This window comes from Capsicum annuum, chromosome 3 (genome assembly GCF_002878395.1).
Source record: "Capsicum annuum cultivar UCD-10X-F1 chromosome 3, UCD10Xv1.1, whole genome shotgun sequence".
Taxonomy (NCBI): domain Eukaryota; kingdom Viridiplantae; phylum Streptophyta; class Magnoliopsida; order Solanales; family Solanaceae; genus Capsicum; species Capsicum annuum.
Window position 1 is genome coordinate 30,420,169 of NC_061113.1, and position 11,818 is coordinate 30,431,986.

General features: G+C 37.7%; 1 protein-coding gene across 1 annotated transcript; it reads left to right on the forward strand.

Annotated features, from left to right (window-relative positions):
- The first annotated feature begins 238 nt into the window (after window positions 1-238).
- Window positions 239-10,061, forward strand: LOC107854411. The gene is made up of 6 exons (XM_047408222.1): window positions 239-247; window positions 343-366; window positions 2,819-2,894; window positions 8,938-8,993; window positions 9,603-9,808; window positions 9,917-10,061. The coding sequence occupies exons 1-6, from the start codon at window positions 239-241 to the stop codon at window positions 10,059-10,061; spliced, it is 516 nt and encodes a 171-aa protein (XP_047264178.1).
- Window positions 10,062-11,818: the final 1,757 nt, after the last annotated feature.

Here is an 11,818-nt window from a genome sequence, read left to right on the forward strand (position 1 = left end):
TTCACTAATTAGCAAACCAGTAAGTACCTACTAGTTTGGTAATTAGATTAGAGTCTGATTATTTCGTGTCTTCAATTTTTGTGTACTTTTCTCATTTTTAATTCGTAGTAATTTGTTGGTTCAAGTCCGTGCATCATTTTATTTGAGTCATATCAACCAAAAATCGATTCTGAACTAAAGAATATTCACCACTCATTCACTTGCCAAGTATTGCCAAGTTTTCAACACTTGTGAGACCATGTGTGAGGTAAGATCCGAGTGTGAGTGTGGTGAGGCCTTTTTGAACTAGCTTGTTTGCTCATTTTGTATGTTGTTTTGCTTGCTGTTTTTTACTCATTTTAGGTACATTTTCCATGGAATCCGAAGGTACTTCTTCCCAACCATTGGGAAATGATGCTATTCGAGCCTTGATGGCTCGAATTGATGCCTTGGGTTGAGACTTTGCTCAAAGAATGGAAGATAGTCATGATGCCTGGAGAAGAGATATGAAGGGTGATATGGATGCAATGAGGGGTGCCATAATTAGAATTAAAGAGAGGGTTGATAGACTATGTCCACCAAAATATTCACAAAATTCAAACCCCCAAGTTCCAAACTCACTTGACGAAAGGCTACCTTTATAATTCCAAACACCTCAAGTCCAAAGATCCTATACTTTACAAAATCCAATGACTCCTCTCCACAAGTTAGAAACCAAAGAGAGTGAGGCCAATCCTCAAGATATAGAGAAAATGAATTGTGAGGTACAAGAAGAATGTGAAGAAATAAGGGAAAAGGAAGGGGAAACCATGGGTAGTGATGTTGGAAAGGGAAAAATGCTTAATTGTGGATCTTGTCCACAAAGGACCCTTGTTATTCACTAACCCAAATTCTAGAATTTTACCTAGTATTTTCTCTTCTCATATGCAGGTTTAAGACCCTAGAAGTCCTGAGGAGAAGCCCAAGAAAGTTCCCTTCAAGCCCTTGGCCCTAGTCCAAAGGAAAACCTTGACATAATCCCTTGTAATCTGGAGAATGAAGGCTGACATAATGCAAACCCAAGTGAAGAACACACTTCCCATGGTCTACAAGGTAACAAAGCTATCTTCTACACCTCCTTGAACTTAAAATGTCATGATGTGGCTAGTAGTGGCCAAAGTGGTGTAGTTTCGGATTTTCTTAGTAAAGAAGTGTGTGAATCTTCCTTTTGTGATACTCTTAGTGTTTTTGGGTTGCATAAGGACCAAACTCTTGTTGTGAGTATGCAAGCACTAGTTGATCCTTTAGATGACAAAATCAATTCTTTTCGTAAGAATGATTTGTGTCCATCTAGTGCTAGCACTTATAACTTGAATGAGGTTCCATTACTAAGGGACAAGAGTATTCACACACTAGTGGGCTTCCCTAGTACAAACCAAGGTAACTTGGGTACATTCCACACTCCCTTGAGTTTAAAAAGTTGTGATGTGATTTTGGGTACATCTAGTGTAGAAGTACATATTTCCTTCTTTGATAATGCTTTTGGTAAGTGTGATACCCTAGTAAATGGAATGATTAGCCTCGGTTTATTCCCTTGGTCACTTCACCCATTTGATCCTGGTGTACTAATGGGGTGGGGAAGGGATTGTTTCGGCTTGAGATTATTGTCTCTTGATGTTTACCTTAGCCCTATCCTTTATGATGTATATACTAAATTTTAGATGGGCAAAATAAGGGATTGTTGGTTGTATTTTAAAAGTGTACCCCCTCGGCATGATGTCTTCACACTTGATTCCTTCCTATACTAACTCTTTACCTATGATGATAACCATGTTAATTTTGAATTGGTATTATGTAGAGGTAGTAAGTTTGGTGGCTAGTTTCCGTTCTTTAATGATGATGATTGTGAGTTTGGTAGCCCAGTGAAAGGAGTGGGTCACATCTGATTAACCCCTTGTCTTCTACTCCCATTTGACCCCGGAATACTCTTGAGATATGAAGGTTATAGTTGTTGGTGATGCTCACTTATTTTTTATATTGATGTTATTCATGTCTTTAGTATCCTTTATACTAAGCTTTTTATGTCAAAAACCAAGGATAGGTGGATGTATGTCTAGTGTGAGCAACCATAGGTTGATGATATAAGTGTGGTACTAATACTAACCCTCCTACCAAGAGGATTTTGTGTTTGTTTTGCTCTCTCTTTGGTTTTTGCAAGATATGAATTTGAGGGAAAATTCCTTCAAGATAGAAAGGATGATACAAACATAATGAGCATTAAGAGCCCAAGGTATTGTCTAAGGGTTAAGGCTTCGGAATTGGCAAGAAATTGAAGACTTTTCGGAGTATTTTGAAGCCTTGGTCAAGAAAAGGAAGGAGGGGAACTTATGCACTCAATAGGCACCTCAAGTAAAGGTTAATGAAGACATTTTGCACTCAAGAGGCGCCCAATTCCCTTAGCTCATTAAGGGTAGTTTTGTCATTTGGAATGTAAACTATAAATAGACCATTTTGCTTCTCTTTTCATTAGAATTGATGAAATTGGATATTAATCTTATATTGTAGTTTTAGTCTCTAGTTTTAGCTCTTAGAATCTGAAAATTGGTCCAAGAACATTTGAAGTTAGGGTTTCACTTATTTTGGATAATTTGGCAAGAAAGGTGTACTTGAGGAAGAGTGTTTCCTTTGGGTCACCTAAGAAGAAGGTTTGAACTCTTATTTGTGAGGTGTGTTGAAGATTTTGAAACATCTTCTAGTACTAATCATTGAATAGGAGTAAGGGTCTTTCTATCTATTCTTTAATTTCAAGCAGTCTTCTTTTTCATATCCATTCTATGTGTTGTTTTCTGCCATTCAACAGGGAGATTCTGAAATTGCAGAGGCTTGGTTCGATCAAGCCGCTGAGTATTGGAAACAGGCTATAGCGCTTACTCTCGGTAATTATATTGAAGCGCATAATTGGTTGAAGATCACGAGACATTTAGAATAAAAGAAGACCCCGTTTATTTATTATCCTTTATTTAGAATTTAGATATTTGTTATAATTAATTGTTTGTTGGACCCATCAGATCAGTTAACTAAAAAACGGATCATTCCTTTGCTTTTGGAAGACCCAATCACATAATTTCATTATCTCCCTTCTAAGCCAGACGGTAGAACGGGGAGAGGGGGAGTCGTGCCCATTCTCTATCCGGGCACGAGCAGGAACATCCAAAAAAATGGAAAAGCGAATACATGTACATGATGTAACGACATATTCCAAAATACGTGATCCGATTTGATAGGTTGCCCGCAGAAAGGAAAGAGTTTACCGACTGCATAACAATTCATTCTCTTTATTTGGTTACTGGAATTTGCATCTTAGTAACCATTTTCGTGTGTTCATAGCCATTAGGCTATCACAACTGAATCGACACTGAACTGTACTAGGCTTGACTGAACTCACGCTGATTCTGTTGACTGACCAAATGCTATTGTTCAGGATACTACCGAATCATTCTATTTTAATAGGAGACGAGATAAATAGCTAAATTTCAGATATTCAATACCCTAGGACTCGATAGCATAGATAATAAGGACACATGAGAGCATTTGAGACCATAATAAGTAACCATTATTTATAGAAACCCATCACTTGGGCATTTCATCAAGCACGTGGAGATTAATACTTTAACATGGGGCAATTCACCAAACACGTGGGGATGAACTTGGACATGGGAATATCTTAAACATGGGAGCATAGCATCATTACATAACTAAAATCAAGAATTTAGGATCTATCATGGAATTCACTTGAATAAATAATAGGAAACTCAAATTCATAGCATGTGGAATTCAAAATCTTGCATGGAATCACACATGGGCTGAAATTAATTAAAATCACCATGAAAACATGCAATTCAATCTTTCTTGAACATTTAAAATAATATAATGATCAAAAAATTCATTATTTAATTGAAATAAAAGGGTTTTGGGCTCCATGGCTGAAAGAGGATCCATGGATAAACTCCCACATACCTTAAAGCTTTAATCTTGAAGGAGAAACACAATCTTGAAAGCTTTTTTGAATTGGGAAACTTGAGTTCTTGCTTTTCTTGAAGAAAATTTGATAAAGTTCTTGGTGTTCTAAAGGGGGCTAGGATTTTCTTGGAGAGAAAAGATGAAAAATTATGTATCTAATGTTTTTAGGGGCTGAAATTAAGTTTTATGGGCAGATTTGAGTGAGGTGAAGTGAACAAAGTGCCCCTAGGCCCTTTTAGAACTGAAATAGCGTGTGAAATAGTTTCATAATGCATTGACCATTGCATCGTGTTGCTAATTGTGTCTACAACTGATGCGTCACGTCCCAACCACGTCGGCTTACTGCCTCTCACGAAAAATGTCATAACTTTTTGTTCGGGTATCAGATTAAGCCGAAATTGGTACCGTTGGAAAGCTAATTCAATAATCTATAATATGATGGTTTTTAATCTACAATATTCTACATATATAAAAAGTTATACATGTTTAAAGTAGACCCTTATAGAATCAAATACCAAACTTTGGACGAATCAAAGCTCTAAGCTCAATTTTGTTCTAAGTAATTCTTATGAACATTTTTCACCTCGAAAGCACATTAAACACGATCATAAATATCATGAAACTTATATTCACATTGGAATCATTTGTATTATAGCTTTTACACAGAGGAACGATGGTTCATAGACTAGCCCAAAAATATGGGGTGTTACAGGAACCTTCATTACTCATTGATTATTAAAATAACGCTACCTCCTCAAATACTAAAACTTGGGTCTAACATCACCACCTATAACTAGCACATTTAAGCATATTATTATCTCTACATCTTTCTACATAGTGCAATTCTCACAATAATTCAAGTCATTTATCCCTTAGATATTCTCATGCTCATCAATATTCAACCCTATCATAATTCTCCTCATCATATTATTGCACAATACATAAAAAATAATAACTTTTAACTCAACAAGATTCATCACTAGAAAAAATCAATGGCATCACGCTTGCACACATTATCTACAAATAATTTCCTTTCGGGCACATAACATGCAGTATCCTTGAAGTAATGCATAATCAATCAAAAAGATAGTTTTTTGGGGATTAAATCAAGTTTATATATTTTTTATCCACCTCAAATTCATGCCCATAGGCCAAGACATGCTTTATCCCATCAATTTTACGTGATAAAAATATGAAATAACACAATCTTCTACTCATTAATCGAGACTACCTAGACGTCAAGCTATTGAAAGAAGCAAGACACAACAAGGGTGCTCTTTCCTTTCCTCATGCCTTAGAATAATCAATTGTCTAAAAATCAAACAATAATAAGAGTAATTAAACAGTTACTCCTTAAGTATCTTGTGGATTCAAACCCACTAATTGTACCCTTAATTCAAGGTCTATACCATTTCCCAGTGTCAATTAGTCATTAATAATTCTTTAAAGCTTAACTCATCTCAAATAATGGAGGTTTTATGTTTAAGGTCTCATCTTTATGAAACTCAAGATTTCCAACCAACAAAATACATAATCTAGTTTACCAAGTTCATGCTAGGAATCGTTAAGTTATAATCTAGAATTAGTTCAAGGTAATATTAAGAACGCCCAAAAGTTTTTCCCAAAAATATACCATTAAAGGTTCTAATAAAAAATTCCGTCATTGAAGGTCTTTCTAATAATTCTAAGACATTAAACAATTAAAAGATTAATAAGATGATGGAAAATGTATCTCAATCAAGGACTTTCACGGAAGATTTTTAGGAATGGGTAACAAGGTAGGTAGCTCAAAAGTGCTACTCCTAGTTGTGTGCTTGGATAGATAATCTGCTACACCATTCGCCTCCCTAAAAATGTGTTGTACTGTTGGATGCCTCAATGAACTGATTAATGACAAGCACTCGGTGATTTTATTAACATAAACTAGATTACCTTTAGTAAGCATGGTGACTAATTCAATTGATTCAGTGTCAATTCCAAGGGTATGGAGGTAGTGGTGTTCAATTGCTATAGTAAATCCTTTGTGAAGAGCCTAAGTTCTACCATAATTGGAGTAAAAAGGGAAATTCTCTCATGGAATCCTATTACCCAGTGGCCATCATTGTTTTTAAATACCCCTTATATTTCCCCTAGTCCTAGGTTATATTTAACAGCACCATCAATGTTGATCTTGAGGATGCCACTGGTAGGGTGGACCCATTTGATATAAATAGTGGCACTTCTACGAGGGAGATCATGGTCACAAATGATGAGCTCATACTCAGCTGCCGGGGCAATTATCTTTTTGAGAGGGATGGCATCCCTCTTCTTATTGAAGAAATTGTTATTTTTGGTAATCTAAGTAAACCATAAATAGTAGGGCAGAAAAGTGTCCCAGCAAATATGGTTACTAAAGGCTTTGTGTCTATGATTATTCCACCACTCCATCCAGTTGCCAGGATGCAGTTACTGAGGGATGTTGTTATGATCACAGTTGGTGGGAGACAGTATTTTTTTCCATAACCTAAGAGCATTAGGGCAAGAAAAGAAGATGTGGTTGACATCTTCTGTTGTGTTGGTACTGAAATAACACAGGGGTTAACATTAATACCTATTATATTGAGGCACAAGTTGATGGGAAGCCTACCATGGTGAAAGAGTGTCACGGCCAGACTAACAGACCATGCGGGCACCTACACTATCCTAAGTAGTCAAAGAACCCTTATTACCCAACTAAAAATATGTGAAAGACTTTTATCTTTAAGAAAATACTAGATTAAATATAACAAAGTAAATTAAATACCAATAAATAAACTTTTTCAAAAACTTCTTACAACTGTCCTTCGCTACCTAAAGACTTAGTCCAATATGTACAAGACCTACCTATTATAAACTAGACTAATGATAAAATAAATAACACAAAGACTCTAACATCTACCAGGAAAGCAGAAGTTAGTATTGAATATCGCTATCCATCTAGTAACTACAAACTAAATTGCATCCAGTCTACATCTCAAGAAGAAATGTAGAAGAGTAAGGTCAATACAAACACACGTACTAGTAGGCATCATTGACCTACCAGTGTTAGTCCACATAAACATAAAATAGAATCAAAGAAAAGAAATCATGACATTAAATGAAATATAATTCAACGAATGTTGTAATATCATTATAACACTTTACCTATATAATTTACAATTCTCCAGCTCTATTAACGAGATAACATTTACGATTAGCATATTCTTGCCTCATTAATTCATACCATCCACAACAATCCAACACTAAACCATCATTGTCACCCCTTTATTCGCATTACCTTTTCCATTACGCATATCTGTAGGATCAACTCATTAAACATAGACAACTCACACTAAAATCTAGGGCTAACAACCAAGCACTCCTTTAAGCATGAATTTAGCCTCTCATAGGATCCAATAGATAGAGTATGTTTATCAATACCAAAGCAACAATGTCATAAAATAAATCACAATTTAACACTTAAGCATCCAAGTCACCATTGGATCCTTCATTGCTCATTAATTATTAAAATACCACTACCTCCTCAAATACTACAACTTGGGTTTAACATCACCACTTAAAACTAGCACAATCAAGCATATTATTATCTTTACCTCTTTCTACATAATACAGTTCTCACAATAATTCAAGTCATTTATCATTTAGATATTATCATGCTCATCAATATTCTGTCCTATCATAATTCTTCTCATCAAATTGTTGCACAATACACACATCTTAATAAATTTATAACTCAACTAGATTCATCATTATAACAACTCAATGATATTAGGCTTGCACGTTTTATCCATAAATAATTCTCTTCTGAGCACATAGCTCATAGTATCCTGGAAGTAACACACAATCTCTCAAGAAGATAGGTTTTTTTGGGATTAAAGCAAGTTTATATATTTTATCCACCTCAACTCCATGCCCGTAGGCCTAGACATGTTTTCCTTATTAATTCTACATTATAAAAATATAAAGTAACACAGTCTTCTACTCATTAACTTGCTTACCTGGACGCCCAATTTTTGAAAGAAGTAAATTGCAACAAGGGTGCTTTTTCCTTTCCTTTATGCCTTGAAATAATCAATCATCTAAAAATCAAGCAATATTAAGATTAATTAAATAATTATCATTTAAACAAAGATTTTGTGGATTCAAACCCATTAAATCTATCCTTAAGTCAAGATCTATATCATTCTCCAAGTTTAATTAGTCATTAAACTAGTTATTTCAAGCTTAACCTATCTACAATAATGGATTTTTATGTTAACGGTCTCATCTTTATGAAATTCATGATTTTCAACCAGCAAAAACATAATTTAGTTTGGCCTATGTAGTTAACGCTCTCTCTCCAACGGTTATCTTTAACATTTAACGCTCACCTTCATGCTCCACCCCGACCAATCGACAGCTTCTGACATCGGCGTCGGTATCAATTTAGCCAAAAAAGGTAAGGTTAAACCTCTCTCCCTCCCCAAATCTCCCTTACCCCTAGTTTCTCTTTGTAGTCGCCCCCCCCCCTCCCTAAATTCCCTTCTTGTTCCGTTGCTCTGATCATTGGTGGAACTACGATTCCCACTGACTCAACATCGAAAATAGAGAGGGGTTTTACCTGTGGCAAAATAGTTAGGTCAACCAGGTGGTTTGGGTTAGAAGACATCTAAATCTCGGCAAGATTATAGAAGGTTCTTCGGTGTTACTCCGACGACTCTCCAATGACACTCTAGAAATGTACCAGCAGTTCTTTTACCAGCGACCTTACTCTGACAATGATTTTTGACATCAAATTGATGGAACCAGCAGCTAGCAAGCGTACTGATGACATCTACACTTTTAGGTATTTAGCAACGTCAGGCAGTTTTTGATTTCCTGTATATTATTTTGTTGTCGTGTCCTTGTCTCTTGTTACAGATTCTATTTTACTTTTTTGCATCCTTCTTGTTGCTTATGTAGGTAGTAGGGTTTGGATGCTTTGTTTGGAGATTGTTGTTGAGTTGTGTTCCGAATTAGTACATCGTTTGACTTAGTATTAATTTGTGGGGTAGACTTTTTCCATAATTATTCAATCTACTTTACTTGTACCTTTCTTTTCCTGTTGTTTCTTTATTACTGTCGTTGTTTGCATTCTTGTAGAGTTGTGGCTGTAGGCTTTGATGGCAATATAGGGTCATGTCTGAGGGGGTTTAAAGAGGAGGGAGAGGGGCTGTTTTGGGGGTGAGGAAGAAGGGAAAGCAGTCGGGGGAGTGGGGGCAAGGTCTGGCATTAGGGGTGGTATAGGGAGATGTGTTACTGGAGTTGTTAAGATGAGGGTTGGGTCTTAGAATATAGGGACTCTTTAGGGTAAGTCTATAGAGCTGGTGAAGATTCTTAGAAAGAGGAGGATCAATATTACGTGTGTGCAAGAGACTAGGTAGGCAGGGTCTAAGGCAAGGGATATAGATAGTTATAAGTTAAGGTACTCTGGTAGCAAGAGGTATAAGAGTGGAGTTGGCATCTTAGTGGATAAAGAGCTTAGAGGGCAGGTACTGGAGGTTAAGAGGATCAACGATAGGTTGATGACTGCTAAGTTGGTTATTGGGTGATTTACCCTGAATGTATGTAGTTTTTATGCACCGCAGGTGGGCTTGGATGGGGTGGAAAAGTTGTGGTTTTGGGAGGTTTTGGATGAGGTGGTGAGAGGAGTGCCTAGTTCTGAGAAGATTGTTGTAGCGGGGGACTTCAATAGGCACATTGGGTTATTTCTGGGAGGCTTTGATAATGTGTATGGTAGTTTTAGTTTCAGAGAGAGGAATGATAAGGGAGCTGCTCATTTGGATTTTGTGAGGTATTTTGGGTTGGTAGTGGTGAATTCGAGCTTTCAAAAGAAGGACGATCACCTGATTACCTTCCAAAGTACGATAGCCAAGACCCAAATTGACTTTTTGTTACTTAGGAAAGAGGATAAGGTGTTGTGTAAGGACTGTAAAGTCATTTCGAATGAGAATCTTTCAACTCAACATAGGCTTTTAGTAATGGACTTGGGTATAAAGCGAGATAAGAAGAGAAGGCATGAGGAGGGTAGACCTAGAATTAAGTAGGCAGTTTAACGTCGGTGACTGCGCGGGTAATAGAAGAGAAGGTGGCGGGTATGGGGGTGTGGGAGTGTAGGGGAAATATGGATGATATATGGGATAGGGTGGCTAGATGCATCAAGGATACTGCTGGTAAGGTGTTAGGTATTTCTAGGGGCCGGGTGGGCCACCATCAGGTGGATTGGTGGTGGAATGAAGAAGTTAAAAAGAAAGTGGAGGTAAAAAAGGAAGGTGTACGCTAAGTTGGTTGACATTAAGGATGAAGAAGAGAAGCATGCCAATAAGGAGGAGTAAAAGATAGCAAGGAAGAAGGCTAAGGTAGCAGTTACGGGGGGCTAAAACGGCAACTTTTGAGAGCTTGTATGCGGGGTTGGAGGCAAAAAAAGGGGAAAAGAGGTTGTTTAGGCTTACTAAGGTTAGGGAGAGGAAGGGTAGTGACCTCGACAAGGTAAAGTGCATTAAGGGGGAGGATGGTGGAGTGTTGGTGGAGGACAGGCTCATTAAGATGAGATGGCAGTCGTACTTTGATAGGTTATTGAATGACAAAGGGGATAGAGCTATTGTGTTAGGGGATATGGAGAACTCTGAGGAGTGTCGTGATTTTAGGTATTGTAGATGCTTTAAGGTAGAGGAGGTCAAAGAGGCGGTTCGCAGGATGCGTAGGGGTAGGGTGACGGGGCCTGATGAGATTTCAATGGATTTTTGGAAGTTTTCTGGAGAGATCAGCTTATGCTGGTTGACTATTTTGTTTAACGACATTTTTAAGTCAAAAAAAATGCCCGAGGCTTAGAGATGGAGTACTATGATCCCGTTATATAAGAACAACGGCGATATGCAGAATTGCAACAACTATAAGGGCATAAATTTATTGAGCCACACTATAAAGATTTGGGAGAAAGTGGTCGAGTTGAGGTTAGGGAGTTTAGTGACTATCTCGGAGAACCAATTTGGATTTATGCTCGGGCGCTCGACGACGGAGGCAATTCATCTAGTGTGAAGACTGGTAGAATAGTATAGGGAAAAGAAGAAGGACCTGCACATGGTGTTTATCGACTTGAAGAAGGCATACGACAAAGTCCCTAGAGAGGTTCTTTAAAGATTCTTGGAGGTGAGTGAGGTCCCGATGGAGTATATCTGAGCAATCAAGTACATGTATGATGGAGCTAATACATAGGTTAGGACAGCGGGAGGAGATTCAGAGCATTTCCCTGTCTTGACAGGGCTGCATCAGGGATCTACTCTTAGCCCTTTTTTGTTTGCTTTGGTGTTGGATGCGTTGACGTGGAGTATTCGAGGAGAGGTGCCTTGGTGTATGATTTTTGCAGACGATGTAGTTTTAATTGATAAAACGCAGAGGGGTGTGAATGATAAACTAGAGGTGTGGCGATAAACCCTTGAGTCTAAAGGGTTCAGGTTGAGTAGGACCAAGACAGAGTATTTGGAATGAAAGTTTAATGACTTGTGGCAGGAGGACGACGTGGTAGTAAGGTTGGATTCCCAGGTGTGCAAGAGGGGTAGTTTCAAGTATCTCAGGCCCATGATTCAAGGAAATGGTAAGAGTGACGAGGATGTCTCCCACCGCATTGAGGCAGAATAGATGAAGTGGAAGCTCGCCTCAGGGGTGTTGTGTGATAGGAAGGTGCCGCCCAAGCTTAAAGGCAAATTCTATAGGGTGGCAGTTCGTTCGACCATGTTGTATGGAGCGGAGTGTTGCCCAGTCAAAAATTGTCACATCCAAAAATTAAAGGTGACAGAAATGCGGA

Excerpts from the sequence above, each read along its gene's own strand:
- LOC107854411 (XM_047408222.1), top strand. Across the intron at positions 367-2,818 it reads ATTTTCCATGGAATCCGAAG|GGAGATTCTGAAATTGCAGA; the intron begins GTACTTCTTCCC and ends GCCATTCAACAG. Across the intron at positions 9,809-9,916 it reads GCTCATTTGGATTTTGTGAG|GAAAGAGGATAAGGTGTTGT; the intron begins GTATTTTGGGTT and ends TTTGTTACTTAG.